Source organism: Chlamydotis macqueenii, chromosome Z (assembly GCF_036417535.1).
Source record: "Chlamydotis macqueenii isolate bChlMac1 chromosome Z, bChlMac1.mat, whole genome shotgun sequence".
In the NCBI taxonomy this organism is placed as follows: Eukaryota; Metazoa; Chordata; class Aves; order Otidiformes; family Otididae; genus Chlamydotis; species Chlamydotis macqueenii.
The window spans coordinates 20,730,670-20,750,953 of record NC_141593.1 but is presented as its reverse complement, the minus strand read 5'-3'; the positions used below and the strand labels follow the sequence as shown (position 1 = coordinate 20,750,953).

The window sequence follows — 20,284 nt, the reverse complement described above, 5'->3', positions numbered from 1 at the left end:
ATAAAGAAGAATAGTAAAAAATGGATTGACCTTTCAAGGGTTATTTTAATGTTTGTTAATTCTTTCTGGATATGCTGCTGTTGTGTTGTTTCAGTGAATTAATTAATAGCAATAAATAAATCTCTTGTAAAGGTAACTAAAAAAAAAGAAGGAAATGCTGAGATCAGTAACAGTATTTCCAGTTAGTATTTCAGACCTTGAATACCAAAGTCAGTCATCTGTCCTCCCATTTTAGGCATCTATCAGAAAAGTTGTCAAATTCAACCACTGGGACTTTTATGTTGAGTTGTGGGTTTTGGTTTTTTTTTAACTACATGCAAGTTGATAGCACAATGCTTCTGCAATGTTTCTACTTGGTAATTACCAAGTGTTCCTTCAGACATTTAGAGGAAAAATCAATACATTATTTTACCTGTCACATCAGTAGACAATGTAGACAAGCAAAGCCTGCAAAAACACTCGTTTTAATAGTCATTGCTATTATATTTGAAAGGCTTCCACCTACTTAAAGGCAATGGAAACATTTCAGTTACCTTGAGTGCTAAAAGGCTCTTGTTAATTTCCGCACCTTCCAGTCGCGTCTGCCTATCTGCACTGGAAGTATCTGCTCCTCTTTCATTGCCAGCCAAATCAATCAGAGAGAATTTACCATGCAATTTCCCTTTCCTTCTGAGAATAATCTGAAACACTGCATGGCTTCGAGATGAGTGTGCATTTGCAGATGTCTGGCCAGATGTCCTTTAAACAAAAGGAGAGAAGGATATATGAAAAGGTGAAGGACCATAAATGCTAAACTCACTAACCTCAGAATGTTAAGTTTTTTGGGGCAGAGTCCTGTATTTTCTTAGACCTGTTGATAGTACATCTAATGTTCTTGTGGACACTAGAAATATAAGCTTAATAATTCAATGTACATAGTACAATTATACCTATTTTTCCATATCTTCAAACAGAAATGGAAAATTAGTAACATTTTACCTCCCTCTTAAAAGCAAGAATAATCAGATTTTCTAAGATTTCATATTATCAGAGAACTTATATGTAAAATGCTGATGGCATTCTTATCTCATCAGGCAACAGCCTATGCATGAGGCTAATTTTAAAAACAATGAAGCTAGATTCAAAAAAAAAAAAAAAAAACTTAACCTCTGTCACTACATATCAAGGCCTTTGAGAGCTGAAGAATCTGGCAGTATTCCAGATTATAAATTATGTGAATTTAACTCACTAAGCTGGTTACATAATGCACACAGTTCACATACTCTAGAAAAATCAGTTCTTATTTCTCTCTAGGAGACAGAGGAACTCTAAATATCTTTATTCAAAAGGCAGGCAGACTCCTTACTTGCAGCCAACATCTTCAGAAAAACCCACTGCATATTGAAAGCCATCATTATGAAAAGACCCCCAAGAAAAATCTTATTCTGATTCTTTAATGTACAATGAAAAACTGGTGGAAGCTATGGGAGATACCTGCAGCTGTTGCCTATTTCAATAAGCTTAAGAACATCTTCAACACATTTGACTTCCCGCTCCTGTAATCCCACCACCTGGACTTGCTGTTTACCATCTTCTAACACTCTTAATTTTGTCTTCCTGTTCAACAAGTCAAAAACCTTAGGGAGAGGAGGAATACACAACATTTAAAGAGGAGCTTTAAAAGACACTTTCGTTTCAAATCCTGGATCAATACATGCAAAGCATTCCATGGAAAAACATTATTGGAAGGGAAGTGTAAAGAATTACTTGAAATAAAGGTTTCAGTACAAAAAGTAAAAAAGTCTTTTAAGTAACAAGCTCAAAATCTTGTTTGTGAAAGAAAAATTCCAGCTTCCTTGGAGAAATAGTATGTACTTACCTTACCACTGTAGATCTCAAAAAACGTTGCATATACTTGAAGTTCTAGCTTCTTATAGTTTGGTTTCTTTAGCATCAAAAACACATCTCGAGCTGTGAATACATTTCCAGAATAAAAAGAAATCTTATTATACATTCTCATTCATTCATTAATGCGTAACACTCTATTTTACAGCATCTCTCATGTTTTGCAAGTATAACAGATAGAGTCACCCAACCAAGTCTGAAATATTGCAGTTTAAACTGCCACATTACATTGGAAGAGGCAGAAGACCCTAGAATTACAAATGTAATTAATCATCCATTATATTTATTACGTTTTTGAGGTAATCTATATATACATTTACTTTACTGTGTAAAGACTACACATCTAGGAATTGCTTTTGATGTTACCACCAAAGCTCAACTGTAATGTAAAATATGTAGACTCTTATGTTTGCATGACAGGGAGTAGAAAATTTATTGATCTTAACTAATTTGCAAAAAGCCAACAGACCAATAAAGTCTCACCTGCAAGTGCATATATTCCTTTAGAACAATCTTGGTTCTTTCCTGAAAAGTCACCACCCATAGTCTAAATGAAAAAAAAAATTTAAAAGATAAAAAATACACTATAAAGATCAGAACTGTAACTTACATATTTGTTACTTATAAAAACTTATCTAAGCTTATCATACACAAAAAGAAGTGTATTGCTGACACGCAGAAAAAATACTTACATGGGTTTTTCCACTGCCTGTTTGCCCATATGCAAAGCAGGTGGCCATACCCCTTTCAAATATGGTCTCCACTAGTGGTCGAGCTGTAAACCTTAAATATAAAAAACAACAGTACTTAAGAAACTGAACTACTTTAGGATGTCACTACCACAAGGATGCTATAAATTTTAAGGCCTGAATTGACAAAAATGGTCCTGTACTTTGAGATGCCAAAGGACATCTCCACATTAATTCCTGAACTAAAGAGACTACCAATTCTAAGGCATCAAAATATCCCAATCAATCAAATAAAAGCTACAAGGTCTCTCCCATTTATTTTACAACAGTATTATTCTCCTTTAAACCCTAAGAAAAACAATTTCCTTATTTAAATGATGCAACACAGGACAGCTTACTACATGGAGTTTGGAGCTCCCTAAAGAGGACAGCCTTAGAAGACATGGAAGCAGAACAGTGGAGGAGATAAATACTTAGGCTTTGAAAATACTAAAATTTTGCTATAGTTTTATTTCTGGGTTTTTTTTCCTCCCCAAATCAGCTTCCAAGATTAAATTTATAAGACAGGTGGTCAAAATAATATTGCACATCTTAATATTTTGAGGACATACATGCACTGAGAAAAGGCTCAAGAAAACTCACAGCCAAGCTCTTCAGAATGGGAAAATCTAGTTATCGCTGAAGGATTATTTGATGTGTCAAAAATGTTATCTGAAATATCATTTTTCGATTTTAGAGAACTATTTTTTATTTTAAAAAACATAGTTATTGCTCCTACTTCAGCTGTTTATCACCATTATTTAATAAAAAACTCCAAAAGCAAAGTGTAACCTAATGGAGGGTTACCAACAGAGGTAAAAGTCTCTCTGCAAAAGTATCTCGAAACTTTTTCCAGGTGTTTACACATAAAGTACCTTTAAGTGCAGAAACGAGAACAACTGTTTACAGAAACACAGAGGTGTTACAACCTCCTTTCATTCTACTTTGGAACAAACACAAGATCCCTTACAAAAATAATATGGGTAAGACTGAGCCATACAGCAACCAATGGTTAGGCAAAAATCTAAGTTTAACTGAATAATGAATTTTCATCAAAAATATACTAGGTTATTCCTGATCAGCCTTAGTCTTTTCTTTTTGCTTCCTGTAAACATATACTTCCTTTGTCCTGAAGAGGATATTCCCATATTTTGGTGTTTATTCTTTTTATATATAAAATAGAAAATTTCATTAAGCCTATCCATCTAAGAAGCACACTCCATTATCTCTGTTTCGTTGAGTATGACATTATTTATTTTGCTTATTTATAAAAAAGGGACTTAAATATATCTATTTTAAAGTAAGGCCAAACATAAACATATCTAGAAAAGTTTTCATAAAGCATTATACAACTCCAAATGATACCATGCCAAAATAGTCCAACTTTACTTTTACTAGAACCACTATTTGCAATCTTGATCTTTCAGAAATGTAAACCCTAGTCCTCCTTTAAAATTGAAAAGGCATACCTATTCAAACTAGTGTGTGGTTTTTAATATTAATGAAAACTTGCAACTTGGCATTGTGGCTCACGGATTCAAAAATACTCAAAATACAGTTTACGTAAAATAATAATACTAGTAATTTTAAAATAGTATTTTTCTCCCTGAAACTGAAGAATGTTTTTCAGTGTAGAAATACAGTAATTTTAGCATACTGGAAAAAACTGAAGTAACTTGCCACACTATTTTCTTCCCCACTGTGACCCTGAGGTTCTGGTGACAGCAGATGATGATACCTATCTTGCTTTTACTTCTGTTACTACAGGAGGAATTGAAGAAGATTGTCCTTCAAGTAGTAATCATTATTGTGCCATGAGGAAGAAGGAAAAAGCCTGCACTACTACACAGACTACAGATTTACTGCTTCAGTATTAACACAAGCATCTTTCAACATTTTCCTGTATTACCATTAATGTACTACATAACTAATAAAAATTGCCCAGAGCAAATGGAATACAAAATGTAAGTAGACGGTATGCCAAAAACATCCCTCACATCTAAGCACTATGCTCACAAAGATAAATAACAGGAAGGAAGGAGATGAAAAGAACTGGTTGTTAGGCAGGAGAACTATTGCAAGAGGCACACATCACCAGCTAAATCACTCTCCCACAGCTCATCTGTATCGAGCAAGGAAAGATGCTACCAGTGGAAAACCATGAGAGACAAATCTCCAAGGGCACAGCTCTGCTGTTTAGCAGTCTTTTGTTAGTGTAAATGAACAGACTATACATATCTTCCTTTCACCACCCTTCTCCTCCTAATTATATCAAGCATAAGACAGAAGTTTCAATTTTCAAGGCCTTTTAATAGTTCTTTTACTATGAATTTTCTGTTATCCACTGGCAGGATGTTAGCATCCAACGTCAATCAGGGTACAATGCTAACTTTCACTTCCTAGTTGTTGCATTAAAAACAAGAATTAAGATATTTCTCTGTCACTACTTCTTAAGGCTATGGGAAGCATTTTCCAAGCATAAGGTCTTCATCAAATTCCTTTCTAACATCAGTATTTCTTGCAAAATACCTTGGGGCTGAAAGTAGATGTGTGTCCTTGTTGCTGATGTTTTATAAATCAGAAAGAGTCAGTATTTTGAGCAAGGTAACTTAGCTCCATCCACCCCTATGTTACATCAGTCAGATAGCTTTCATCAGCCAAGCTAGCTCAGGTATCTCAGCAATGCAGCAATATAACCTCTCTTTCTTTCTTTATACTCCTTCCCCACCTTCTGATTTGTTTACATCTGTTAATTATCCTGTATTAAAACTGAAAGCTCTTTGGGGTTAGGGCTGTCCTTTTCTTCCAAGTTTTCTGAAGACCAAAAGTCATGACTCAGGTTCCTCAGGTGGTTCCTAGGTGCTGCACACACACTAATTAATAAGACAATAACCCTGAGGCAAATGGAGAGCTTGTGAAGCTGTTCAAATATTCAGTAGGTGAGGAGGCACACAATACACGCTAGAGCCTGGAAACCAGCAGGGCTTGGAGGACAACTGAGAGCAGGACTCAGGTCAACAGAGGTGGAGATATTGCAGGTGAAGAATTTAGGACAAAGAGTTAAAACAAAAGTCAACAGGCAAAAGAATGGAGGTGGCAATACAGAGGTGGTAACACAGAGAATAGGAAAAAAGTCTATGACCAAGGTAAGCCTACAGTTATTGACATGGGAGATACAAGAGAAAAAAGATTCACAAAAAAAAAAAAGCATATAGACATACCTGTAAACCATTTCATTAGGAGCCGTGTCATCAAAGGCGTAATCAAAACGAAAAGTTTGGTTTTCTAGGTACCTTGTTAAATCCACCTTTTGTTTTGGTTCATGTACCATCACAACATCCTTACTAGGAATTGTTATTACATCAAGGTCTTTCATTAAAGTTTCTATAAAATAAGTGAAATATATATATTTAACTAGCAACACATTTTTTTTTAACTTGTTTTCATTGTTTACATTCTTATAACATCTCAGATAACACAGCTCCTCCAAGTAACAACATTGCAATGGATTTGGGCTTCTGATACCTAAATAGTAACCTGCTAAATAAGAAATTTCATTCTGGAAGTCCAGTCATCACATCCTACCAATTGCCAGAACTTAAAGAGAGGTTGTACAAAATTGATTAGAAAACCTACGATCATTACTTATAGCATTATCACTGTGGCTTGTTATGTATTCTATAACAACATCTTCCATTGATTTGAGCTCTTTTTCCTCAGGGCTTCTGTACTGTTTTACTGATTACTGCCATATCTTTTGAGTTCTTGTAAGTTGCTTCTCTACTGCAGAAACTAGACACTGCTTGGATTGTCAAACTTAAAAATACAAAGAAATTAATATACTTATGATAATCTGCTTTATTTTAAAATTTTGTCTTTTTATCTTCCCTAAATCCTTAACGTTACAGTCATATGTTCACAGCTTTCGAAAAGAAAAATTTTGCCTTCACTCTACACAGACAGTTTCATTTGTATATTCCTCCTGGAACCTAAAGTATATATCTCTAATATAGAATTTATCTACAAAGTAAAATCCTTTCTAAAAATTATCTTGTAAGCAGAAAAAGCTGCAAATGCTAATGATCCTTCCTTTCACTGAGAATGAACAAAAGCCATCTAGATGCGATTTCAATAGCGAGGTCCCAGGTTATAATTACTACACAGCATTACAATTTACGGCTAATTGTTGTATGAGATATAAGGGAACAAAACAGAGAACCTAGTGACCCATGATATGCACAAAAATAAGGATCCTTTGTCTGTACAGTCAGGATCACTAATGTGTCCTACTTGCACTTCCATGTAAAATTTCTTAAGGCATGCAGTTCAAGAATTTGATGTGGCTTTATACAATCAGATAGAAATCTGTTCATCAGTTAACATACTCAACAAACAGTACAATGGTTACCATTGCATGACATTGCACATCAACAGAAATACGCATTCAAGTTACTATATAATCAACTTTTCAACTGCACTGCAATAAAATAAAATGCAATTATTCTGCAGTAATCATACAGAAGAAATAAGGAACAGTGGTGAAAAAGTTATATATGAAGGTCAACTCTTTGCAGCAAAAGCTTTTTAGTTTAAGCAGTCAAAAGCTGATTTTTGCTAAACAATTGTTTGGAATAAGGCACTCACCTGCTTCCAGCTATTTGTTATGACAACCTGTATTCCTTGCTGATGAAAATTTGGAAAAGTGTCTCTGAAACCTACCATACATTTCTCAATTATAAATACATGTCACTGAAATAAAATTTTAAAATGTCAATCTGAACACCTGCAAAGTCAACCCACAGAATAATTGGTTCTGAGAATGATATACATGAATGAATTTTTTATGAAATTTACATGAATGAGTTTTTATGAAATTTTCCATTAGGTAAGGACAATGAATATCTTGTGAAATAGAATCTGGCTTGAGCAAGCCAAGTTACTTTGTATAAACAATGCATTCCCAGCTAATGACTATACCATTGACGAGAAGCTGAAAGACTGATAAATAAAAAGAGAAACATCTTGCCCCAGAAGGTGCCAAAAGCTGTATGAATGTCAAAGGAGCATGAAGTAAGGATCTGCATGGAAAAGGAAGAACCAGGATAAGCAAAGCTAGAGTATGAAAACATTTATTAAGCTAAGGGGATATATATCCTTGTAGGTGCATAAAATTGATAAGGTCAATTGTGAATGGTCAACAATATTCCACTAATTAGTGTCCTCAAAGTGAACACTCTCTTTATAATATGAAAAGCACACCTCTAGTGATAAAATCTCTCCCTCCTCAGATAAAGACCCCTACTCACCAAGCATGTGTAGTAAATTTAAGAAGTATTGTTATCTTTAAACTAATGTAAGAAAAGAACTAACCTATTGTAGTTAAGTAGGTGTGACCAAAAGGCAGAACTTTTATGCTGAATTGTATAAATATGTCATGCAATTGTAACCAAGTGTGCTAGCTCTGTGGAATTACCACCTAGCACCCATCTCTGCACAGAAATGAAATAAATAAACAGCTGTGCTCTGTGTGTAAGATTGGTGTACTACACACCATGCAAAAGAACCTGATTTGGGACAACAAAAACACTCAAATATTTTCTGTTTGTGAGATAATTCTCTGTTTGTGAGACTGACAAAACTTTTTTTTTTTTTTTTTTTTTTTATTTTTTCTATTCAGAGGGTTACATACTACTATCTCTGATTCTTTTACACTCTTCAATTTTAAAACATGGCATGAGAAATAGTTTCTTATTAAGTGTGTGTATCCAGAAGATTGTATGATGTGGGTACTAGATTATCTCTATAATTCATCCCCTACACAGATTATTTCATTAATACCTCTTCCACTATAGCTTACTCTTAATATTTAAAAAACTCTAGTGCAAACCTCACTGTAATTCAGACACTCATCTTCCTACAAACACCTCTGAATTATTTTTTTAATAGCTCCAAACCACTAATACCAAAGATACACAACTTCCACAAAATCAAATCCTACTTCGAAAACCCAACTCATGCCGCATGACAACTTGCTGTCATTTACTCCAATTTCACTTTGTCCACCTTCAGTGCAGGTAAAAGGTGCCATTTTCCCAAAATGTATCAAATTTCTAAGTCATATTTTATTAAAGATAACCTCCAATGCTGATACAGAAATTGAACTGCTATCAGACTTTCACGTTGAATGTCCTTATTAAATAGGTTGTGCAAAATAGTTTCAATTAACCCATTTTTGAGATTATGCATGCTTTTCAAATCAATAAAAGAAAAGTACACAGAATAAGAAAACAGTAGAAGTAAAAACAAAGAAAAAAATAAGAATAGGGAAAGCAGCAACGTGGAGGAAAAAAATAAGAAAAAAACTAACTATATACTGGTATCAACACATGTTTTCCCTTTCTCATAAAATTCTCCTATTTTCTTCTCATTATGCTTCAGATAATCCTCAATGTGTAATTCTGACAGTACAAAAATAAATGGATCCCCATTTTGTTTCAGAGTCAGAACAATGCTCCTTGAGTCCTTTAGCTAAAAAAAATATAATAGAAAGAGAAGGAAAGAAGCATATTTCAAAACAAAAGTCAGCTTATTTAAGCACTGGATTCAGACAAGCTGCAATTCAGAAGCATTTGTGTTCTTTATTTCCCACTGAAAGTAAAGAACTTCATGGGAAGATCGGGATTTAACTGGAGTTGAAAACCTGAACATCCCTTTTTTTTTGGAAAATAGACTAGTCTGATGAGCAGGCAGCAAGAAAAATATGTTATAACACTAATCATATATTTAAAAAGTCACTAGGGAGTCATTGCCATACCTAATAGTTTTTTAGTGGTATTTCATATGCCCTAGGGTATCTTGCCAAGTCCTGAGCAGCAACTCCAGGGGATACAAGTCTCCAATTTGTCTGTAATCTACTAGCCCTGCAAAGATGTCTCGGACATACTTGGGCACCTAACGTCATAAGACACCAGTATTTAAGCACCTGAATTGCTCCCTTGATATCAGACTCAAGACCACTTGAAAGTATAAAACTACATGTACAGAAAATGTGTAGGAAAGTTTTAACTGGGTAGGGATCTGCTCAGGAGAACACCTAAAGGACAGTTTAAAAGAATGGTGATCCTAATACAGTGTAAGAATACTGAAGAAATTACAGCAGAATTAATTCCCAAATCAACTAAATATCTCCTAGACGACCTTGGAAAAAAATTGCAGTCTCTCTGCGCCTCAGTTCCAAATCCATAAAATGGTGACAGTTAAACTACTTTATGATGACTCTATAAATTTTCTGGGTCCATCACATATATTGTCTAGTATAACAGAGTTTTAGCTTCAATCAGTATTTCTGGATCTCTTTAATACAAATAATATTACTATCAGAAGCAGCTTTACAGAAAAAAAAATTCAGCAAAATCTCAAACAGTCATACCTTTTTTATTGAGTGGTCGTTTTCGTACACAAACACATATCCTGTGCTCATCAATCTGCAAAGGACACAATCTTACAGTGAACTTTACCTTAATTCTAGTTATACGATATTTTACTTCTCTTACAAAGACAGATTTCCAAGACAGGAAGTCACATGAACATGTAAAAGCCCCTTGTGTCTGCGCAATAGCCAAGATCCCAAAAGGGAGAAATACACATTAAGAAAATTCCCTGCAGACAGTGACATAATCCTGTAGAGTACCAGATACACCTTGGAAAACTGCAAGCAAATCCAACTGTAACAGGATAGATATGCTATTGACAGAAATTGTCACAATCTCTGATTTCCATAGAGATTTTATAATCTCCACAATTTAAGGATTCTGCTCCTCTGACTTCTCCGTAAATCAAAACCCCTCATCACCTTCAAAGATCAAATATTAATCTTTATACGTAAGCTTAATACTTTTGTGTGCACATCCTCTAGCATCCCAGAAAAATTCACAATACAGAGGCTGAGTGACTACTTAGTAATTATTGGTATTATTTTACAGTCAAAAGATATTTAAATGCTGTAACATAATACCTATTAATTTCAATATCATCAACTTACTGCAAAAAATAAACTCATGTTATAATGAATACTAATATATATTAAACTACTTATTTTTCATGTTTACAGACAGAAGTATACATTGAAAAAAAATGAAAACACATGGCAAAAATAGAAGGATAAAAAATTCCCATGTTGTGGGGTACTTACAGGATCTGCAGTTGTCAGTGGTCTATAATCCAAACTTCCCCTGAAATCTCTTATCATACACATAATTTCATAATTTGGGTTTGTAGCATCAACATCCTAGGGAAGTAAGCAACAGAATTTCTAAAACACTTTTTTCCTTGAAATGGACTAATTTCAGTACCTTCTGTATTTATTTGTAAGAAAAATACACATTCCCGAAATCTTATTCTTTCTTCAAAACATCAGAAATGTCTCAAGTGCAAGTTTAATGCCTTTTCCCATTCTGACTGATGTAGCTCATTTACTGATCGTAAAGCAAAACAATTATATGCCTTCTTTTTCATGTTTTTGGTCGGCATAAAATAAAAAATCCTTTTTAATTGAAGACTCGTTAACACTCCACTCAAGAAAGAGAAATTACTCCTAAATTTGCCAGAATCTTTCCATTGAAGAAACACCTCCGAACGACCACATAACACCAGACAGTCAATGTTTCTTAAACTGAGATAAGGCAGTCCAACAGACAAATAGATCCACCCCATTACACAGGTACAAGGCGTAAGGCAGAGAACAGTGCAGGCACCCCAGCTGCTCTAAACACAAACCCGCTGGATCCAAGTTGGTTAAAGGAGGTTGATTCTTCTGCTGGCCCTGAGTTAACTCCTGCAGTTACTTGGATGCACTGGAAACTCTTCTAACATTCCTAGACCACCTAAAAAGCATAAGTGATCCCAAGGACACATAGTTGCAAGATCCAGGCTCAGGCATCCTCCCATCCCTCTATGTGGAGCCATCAGTACCAGAGTGAATGGACACTTAAGAGGCCATGCATGGAGCTCCTCCAAGCCTTGAAAAGCCTGAGCCTACCATGAGCTGAGCTGGTTCTCTGCAGAATCACTCAAATGTCCTTCCCATCACTTTTCCCTGTGACTGTTAGCTTTTATGCCATTTCATGACATGCTGTTGACGCCATGCACAGCCAGCTCTGGTGCTCAGATCTTATTAACCTCTGCATGGCTCCCCACAAATGATATAAAACTCCTTCTGGATCACAGCTGGTTGTGGAAACAGCGTAGGCGCTCTCAGAAAGCACTACATTGGGGTTAACAAGCTGGAATGGAGCCAGCTCATGCCTATGCACCTGTGACACAGTCGATCCTCACTTCAGATAAAACTGTGCCCTGGTAATCAGAAGCTGACTGTACCTTGATGTCGTTCATCCTGACTACAGTGAATGAAAAACTGCTGACAGTGAGTCCATACAAAATGTATTCCTGGTGAAATGTTTCCTTCTAACATTCAAAAGAGGATATTGCTTATTATGGAAAAAGTGTTTGCCTAATATTTTTCAAACTCTTTTTAAAAGTCTTAGAATCATAAAATCATAGAACGGTGAGGGTTGAAAGGGACCTTCAAAGGTCATCTAGTCCAACCCCCCTGCAAGGAGCAGGGACATCCCTGACTAGGTCAGGTTGCTCAGAGCCTCTTCCAGCCTGGCCTTGAATGTTACCAGGGATGGGGCATCTACCACCTCTCTGGGCAACCTGTGCCAGTGTTGCCCACTAGAAGACAGTGCTTGGCTAACCATTGCTGCATTTCACAACAATAACAACAACAGAATACACAAAGTAACACGAAGCACGGATACATACAAGTCACCAAGACAAACAAAGCTTCCTCATACAGAAAAAAGACAGACATTATTTACGAGGGTGGTGAAACACTGGAACAGATTGCCCAGAGAGGCCGTGGATGCCCCATCCCTGGAAACATTCAAGGCCATTTTGGATGGGGCTCTGAGCAACCTGATGGAGCTGGAGATGTCCCAGCTGCTTGCAGGGGGGTTGGACTAGATGGCCCTTAACGGTCCCTTCCAGCCTAAACTATTCTATGATTCTATGATACAGAAGCTTAAGACTCGGATGCAAAGAGATCCTTCACAAAAGCGACAAAAAGGGAATTTCAAGCATAGGACTACATCAAAGAATTTTAATACATAAAGCAAAAAAGATTTGGTCCTCATAGACAAAGTAATGTCTTCCATTTGTGTAAATGGATGGAAATTAGAGAACATGAATTCAGCATAGGTGATTTTAGGTCAACTTAGGAACATCATTAAACCATGAAGTAAATTGCCTGAATTATTTACTTGGTGGTGGTACTTCTCATGTCAGCAGCAGAATGGTCTCTCTTTAGAGAGACTAACAGATACGCACAAGGCTGCCAACAAGATTACCCTAGTAGTTTTGCAAAAGCTTTTACACAACTGTGACAGAAAGTCGTTTAATGTTAAGAGATTCTTCTCACAGGATTAGCAACTTCATTTCTTTCACACACGTTTCTAACAACTCGCTGCCAAACAGCTTGCGTGATGTAAAGCTGAACTATAAATGCATAGATAGGTTCAAAGAAAAAAAAAGGTACTGTTCAAACTTGAGCCTCAAATAGATCTCCTACAAAGCATCAAAGATCACAAAGAACGATTTATCATAATGTCATAGTACCTCCTGTAGAATAACAGCCCTATCTAAAAGCCAAAGGTTTGATTATTTTCAACAATATATTTTCCTGAAGAAATAGCTATCATCAGTACTTTATCTCTAAAGAACACACGGCAAGATAAGCAATTGCAAGCAATTATTTCTGTAGGAAGAAAAAGAGGAGGAAAACTGTCTAAAGTAATAGTTATGAGAACAATGCAACCAAGCACCAAAATATTTATCAAACTTATATACAGGATGAAAACACTTAATTTCAAGATTATTACAGTTCATAAAAATTATTAAAGATTGAAAAAAGCATGATGATTTTGCAAACTTATTTTCTTGCTAACAGACGTTTTCCACTCAAGCTAAGAATACTAACCTGAGCTCTTTTTTCTCTAAGTTCCTGCTGCTGTAGCCTTCTTTTTTCACGTTTCTCTTGCAATTTTTCAACCTCTTTTACACAATTAGATTTTCTACGTGCTTAAAGAAAATCATATAATTTTAAAATATTTCCAGTGTGTTACATGAATTTAGTATCTACACGGTAACATTTTAATTATATTAATTTATCTATAATTAGAATACATTTATGTACGTCAACTATCTTTTCAGCAAATCAGTATTAATATAGAAGAATTTCAGCAATTTAATTTCTAAAATTTATAAAATAAATTAATTTGGAAAAAATAATGGGAATGGGACAATAATTAAATGATCAAAAACATAAGGACAATGATCCTCAAAAATTATTTGGACAGATACATGTGGTCTCTTGGTTTGAATTTAAAAAAAGCCCAGGCAAATCAAAAATAAAACCAACACCATCATGGTTAAAAAAAGATAAAGGAATAACAAATTCCAAATACTAGCACAACTATGACAGAGGTGAACACTTGTTTAGCCACAGCTCTCTGGAGAAGCTTCTCGAGGAAGCCTACAGACAACTGCACATGTAGACCATTTGTCATTTATGGAAACAACATAATCCAAGAGAATGTACATGTAATGCCCAGAATGAATGAATCCTTGATACACCGTTTACATACAAGGGGGTCCAAATTCCTTTTTTGCAGCTTGAACTGGAGATATATCTGAAACACTACCATTCTGTTGAGAGGAGGAAGACTGCTCAGGAAGCTGAGTAGGTCGCGCACGTGCAGAACCAACCACTGCAAAGGAAAAGCACATAGCTCATCTGGACACGGAAGAGCAATATTTCTAATCAATTCCGAGATGCTTTGCTATAACAAGACAAAACAAGGCCCCTTTCCAGATGCAAGAATTTATTGGGGGTGAGGAGTAGTCATACCTGTACGAAGTCTATTAATAAAGACATTTGTTATGCAGTATTTTATATCCTAGTGTTACACACCAACACAACATAGTTATTAAGTAACAATGCTGCATATGTATATTTTAAAATACTTACTATGGAATTAATACAACTTATGTGCACAGAATGAAGGAGATATGCAGTCCTGAAGCTTAAAGTGCTGAAATTTTATTTATATTGTGATTATAACCAAAAAAATGAGTAAGAAAAGAAGCCTTGCCATTTCACGTTCCCTAGATGTTACAAAATGGCCCACCCCATTGAGCCTATGATCTCTGGAGGAGTAGAGGGATACAAATGAAAGGCAGCAAAGTGCAGCTCAGCCTATGACTGGAAGAAAGAAACTTTTTTGACACTATACTGAAAAAAATACAGATACAATCAATATGTTTAAACTTATGCATTAATTCTATACATGCTAAGGATGCCAGTTTTCGAAGGTGCAGTGATGTCTGTTCCCACTGAATGCAGTAGGAGTGGTGAGCATGCAAGCCTCTTTGGTAGAGCTGAATGTTTTTAATTGTTTTTCAAAGAGTTGCTTCAAGCAGCTCTACTTCAGCTGGGCCATTTCCTGCACACATTCCTAACGGAGTCTGCCAGAAAAGTACAGAAGTGAAGGTATCAGCTTCAACCAGCAGCCTAGAGACGACTTTCCAAATGTGCTCACTGTGCAACATGGAGACAACTATGGAAACAGGTATTGGATGGGATAGACAAGACAAATGCCCAGATCCTTCCAAATATGACAGGAGATCTAGTTTATAGCACAAATTGACTACACTAAACAAAGCAGTGTGCTAATAAAAGCTTAATTACAAGGCCAACAAAGAGCAAATACTTAGGCCAACTGTGAATAGTATAAGATGTATGGGACCTATTAAAATACAAGTTACAAGGTTATTCTGTACCAAACAGACCATTTACTACAAATGACAACATGTATGGATATGAAAAGAGCCCACCAATAAGACTTCTCAAATTTAAACCACATTAGTTTGAAAAAAAAAATCCCCTCCTCATGAGATTTCTGAGTTATTTAATAGCCCTGGAGGCAAATGGCAGAAGGAAGTAAGTAGTCCCAGTTGTCCACCAGAAGAGTCTGAACACTTGCGAAGATACACAAGCCCAGGTTTTTTCAAGTGTAAACAGACAGACTGGAATCTAGTCTGAATTAATGACACTAGATTAATGTTTGAAACAAGAATGATCACCATCATCAGTACAAGTTAGTTAACCCAGCATAGAAAATGAAAACAACAAGCAGTAACTATTCTTTCGCATGTTACAGATGTATTACATCTATATTCGTCCAATACATACTTTTCACCTATCCTGTTGTGGTATTTCAGCATTTTTTGTAGATTTATCACTATTAACTGTAGAGTGACAAACGACCTGTAGGGCTTAAGTAGTCTTTTACTGAATGTTTACACAGAGACTGTTATAAAACTAAGCTAAAATACTGCAAGTGTAAGAATTTTAAGTGCACTACTTAGTGTATATCAAAACACTCAATTAAGCTGAAGCAAACCAAGGGTGCTTTAACTTGGAAAAGTCCACACATGACTTAATGTAGCACAACTAATTAACTTCAAATTTTTGCACCTTCAGTTCATTTAGCTTAACTTCCCTAATGCTACATTGCTTAAACTTCCATGTAAATACTATTTGTACAGTATGAATTCTAAACATACATAGGAATAATTCTAGAAATGAAGTACCATGTCTTTTACATGTCACATGCATACATACCAAATTAGAAATGCAGAACTACTAAGGAATGTTAGATGAGCAGGAGGTTAAAATGTTCCCATATGTTTTACTTCCTTGAAAGTGAAAGAGATAACTTTTACCTCTGTTATCTCTGGCAGGGGTGTCATTCTTAATAGGCACCACAGTTCGTCGACTCTATAAAGAAAGAAATCTCTGTCATTTGACCACGCTATTATCAAAAACTGCAGCCCCACCTCCTTCCAGTGAATGAAAGTAACACAACATCAGCAATACAGAGAGGTGATTGCTGCCAAATCCCTTCATGAAGAGCCTAGGGTGAAGACTGCTTGAACTATATGTACTGTTTCAAAACAATCTCCAAAATTTTTTTCTGTATTTTTCCTTGAGATATATTTAGTTATGTAAATATTAGTCCCTAACTCCCTCTCCTCCAAACTGGTTCTTAGAAAATTTTTTAAAACCCCTATTCACCACAGGAAAAAGAAAGGAACACAGTTACCAAGCAGCCCCACAGACTTAAAGTTAAAAATTCAAGCATAACAACATGTGTAGGAGTATTGTAAGTTTAACATTAACATGTTCCATAGGTATTACCAACCTTCACGATTTTGTTTACTTTGGCAGATGGAGTAGGTGGTGGTGGTGTCTCTGGGCTAGGTTCAATATCTTCATCAGGACCAAGATCTGGATTAAGTGAAAATATGCTCTCCAAGTCAATCTGTGTAAAATAATATAAAACACATTTACGAGTTTTAGAACAATATTCATCCTCTCCATCTCTCCTGTTATGTTTGAGAATAAACAATAAATATATTTAGTGTTTTTACCCTGCAGTTTCTTAATTCTATAACCTGAATTATCTTGTTCAACAGAAACATCATAAGCTTTGGTCTTCGTATGAGTTAAAAATACACCCTTCAGAAAGGTGTGTGAAAAATGACCAACAGATATTAAAAAATTTGTAAAGTGATTAAATTAAAACAGAAGTAGTCAGTATTATCGTGGTGATTTGACAATTACTGCAGAATATGAAAGACACTCTGTAACACAGAAAGAGATCTCAATTATTTGAAATTTCCCAGACAGTGGAAAAGAAACAGATGAATTAAAACCACCTAAAAAATACAAGCACATCTGAAACTACATTAAATTTATCACACTATTTTTTTCTTGTAAGTGTTCCTCATTCAAAATGACATAAAATGCAAGGGGAGGAGGGGCAGGATCCTAAAAATAGCTGGCTTCAGACCTATTGAAACTTGGTTTCCTAAAAATCTTAAATAGCTCTGGTCTCTATAGACTGCCATTTCCCCTGGCTGGACCTTTCAAAGACCTCAGTACTGTATGGACTCTGCGCGTCCAAAGGAATGAGCTCAGCACACTCCCGCTCCTTCTTCTTCCTGTGTTTTCACAAAACTCATGAAGTGTAATTATTTCTGAGATGCTTCTCCAAATCTGAGCTGAAACTGGTTAACATAGTCCAAAATTTAAAGCAAGAGGGCATAGCAAAGCATTACACACAAAGACACATTTTCTCAAGGAAAGTAAGGCTGGAAAGTTATTGGCAAAAATAAATAAATAAGCAAACAAACTAGTAGTTCAATTTCTCAATAATACAAACACAGAATTATTTCTAATCTAGCTCTCCCACTAGTTTCCTGTCTGAACTGCAAGTCATTCTCCCTCTCAAAAATCTGATTTTTCTACTTGTAAAAAGAGGATAACAAGGTCAGTCTTTGTAATCTGGTTCAAAATCAATAGATGAAAAGAACTATTTAAAAGCTATGACACAGCGCTCAGGAAGTCAAACTTAATATAACAGAAGCCAGCATTTGCCCAACAGCTCCCAGGCAAAACAGTCTGTAATCAAAGAATAATCAAGTAAGTTAAGATCTGTATCTTCTTTTTGTTTCCAGTTCAAATTCCAAAGTGATATCCACATAGAGGACACATTTTTTAAAAGACAAAAGTTCTAAAATAAATAAGTTCACCTCTTTGCCTTTAGTATCTCCATTTTCAATCCATTCAACAGTTACACTTTCATTATCTTCATTTAGGGATGTTACCATAGCTTGGTGAATTCGGCCTAAAAAGCAAACGCAAATGATCACTTATTAACTGGTGGAAACATTTTATAGAAGTTATTTTGATCCCCACACTGAGGCATGCAGAGAGAGGCAGGAAGAAGAGGGCTGAAAAAGACAGGTGATAGACAGAAGACGATTCCTGGCCACACACTGTGAAGTGGCTCAGACCTGATCCACCAGCAAAGGCTCTAAGGAGACAGTCAGTGTGCAAATGAAAAACTCAATGAACAGAAAACTGAGTGGTAAGTAAACAAAACACCACGTGAAAGCCACACCACTTAGACCTTCTTTTCTGCAAGAAGAAAACTTCAATACCACGAGTCTCCCACGGGCAGTAAAGTCTCCTGAGGTGCACTCCACAAAGTCCTGTTTGTCCCCCTTCTAGGCAGATACAACATTACATGTCCCAACACAAGAGTGAAGCCCCCTGAAATTGGATTCTAAGATCCACTTCTTACAGGCATCAAATCAGTTGGTAATCCAACTAAAAGTAAATTGCCTGTAACAATTTTAATACCAATCATCATATTAAAAACAACTGCTAACACAGACTGCTGACCTGGAGTTAAGGTGCTGTTGCTTTGACTTCTCCAGTGAAAGACCCAAAGCCAGCCCATAAAGTACAATAATATCTGTAAACTTTCAGTAGGAATAAGGATATTTCTTCATAAAAATGTGGTGTACCCCGATTTTTTTTATGTCCTACTTCCTACACGTGTATCCAGGAGCAATTACAAGAGCAGAGCAGCCATGCACTGATACAAAAGGATCAAGACCCAGGTGTCACATTGATTTCACATCTGTGCTTTGCCCTAAGAGTACCAAGAATTGGGGTTTTTGAAGAACACAAGTCCAATGCAGCCACTGCTCTAACATCCTCCTTTAATGAACCATAGCATGAACAAGCAATCCCTCACTTCACCCTGAGCCACCCTACAGGTGCCCAAGGGCCACGTGCAGCTCCCAAAGCACAAGAGACCATCCTGGAGCAGCCTGTGCATACAATGCTGCTGCTGCTGGGCAGCTGCTTAGGGGCAAAACGCAAAGTAGTCCTTGCACATCTACTCTGCTCTGGGTCTCCACCAGCTTGCACCTTCTCTTCTCCTTTCCTAACGCTCCCAGCCCCAAAAATCTAGTGCAGTTTTCTCCCCCACTGATCATTTCAAACTTCCGTTTTAGCCATTTCAGTCACAATTTGACAGTTTTCAAAAGCTGATGTTTTTATACAGTCTTACGGCCTGCTGAGGGACAAAAAGGAAGAAAACCCTTAACTGATATCCCAAGTTGTCTCACCTAACGGCACGAGTAACAAATGTGTACTGTTAACATTTATTTTATTGCACAGGCATCTAAAGATTCACACCTATGTAAAATCAAGCAAGAAGAGAGACTACAGAGAAGCATCATGGAAGGCACAGCAAATCTGTGTACTCTAACATAATGTGCAGAGGAAAGACTAACTGAAATTCAGGCAGAGCGTAGCACTCAGGGGACTTGCAGAGCAGCTGGCACCCCTGGGCAGCGCTTTTTTCACATCAGCAGTGCTCATCTCACCGGCAACATACATTACATACACGTTTACAACCTCTGCACTTGTCCTTGCCCAAAGCATAAGATCCACTCCATCACTAAAGAAGGTTAAGTAGTTTTTAATGTTGAAAAAAAAAAAAAAAGCCTCCCCCTTCGCTTCAGCAGGTTCCTTTCCTCTAGAAAGTTTTTATTTCCCTGACTTGTGTTCTGTCTGAAAAAACCCTTCCTTTTGTGCCTCCTGAGCACCACTCTCTTGGGAGCCCCAGCTGTGAGCTCTGCAGGGACAGTCTGGTCTGGATTCCCCCACCGAGCTGCTGCCAGGAGATATATGG

The 20,284-nt window shown here is 36.3% G+C and overlaps 1 protein-coding gene across 7 annotated transcripts in view; it reads right to left on the bottom strand.

Annotated features, from left to right (window-relative positions):
- The window catches only part of KIF2A (kinesin family member 2A), a 58,494-nt gene that overhangs the window by 19,579 nt on the left and 18,631 nt on the right, over positions 1-20,284 (bottom strand). For 5 of the 7 annotated variants that reach the window (XM_086770399.1, XM_086770400.1, XM_086770404.1 and 2 more), the window contains exons 2-14: positions 18,327-18,421; positions 16,934-17,053; positions 16,455-16,509; positions 14,315-14,437; positions 13,648-13,748; positions 10,804-10,899; positions 10,042-10,096; positions 5,834-5,996; positions 2,577-2,667; positions 2,368-2,431; positions 1,859-1,950; positions 1,474-1,616; positions 534-738 (exon numbers count right to left, since the gene is read on the bottom strand). In XM_086770399.1, coding sequence (XP_086626525.1) covers positions 534-738; positions 1,474-1,616; positions 1,859-1,950; positions 2,368-2,431; positions 2,577-2,667; positions 5,834-5,996; positions 10,042-10,096; positions 10,804-10,899; positions 13,648-13,748; positions 14,315-14,437; positions 16,455-16,509; positions 16,934-17,053; positions 18,327-18,421 — 1,403 coding nt within the window. The remainder of the gene's footprint in view (positions 1-533; positions 739-1,473; positions 1,617-1,858; positions 1,951-2,367; positions 2,432-2,576; positions 2,668-5,833; positions 5,997-10,041; positions 10,097-10,803; positions 10,900-13,647; positions 13,749-14,314; positions 14,438-16,454; positions 16,510-16,933; positions 17,054-18,326; positions 18,422-20,284) is intronic. The other 2 variants (XM_086770402.1, XM_086770405.1) reach the window with 1 other exon arrangement.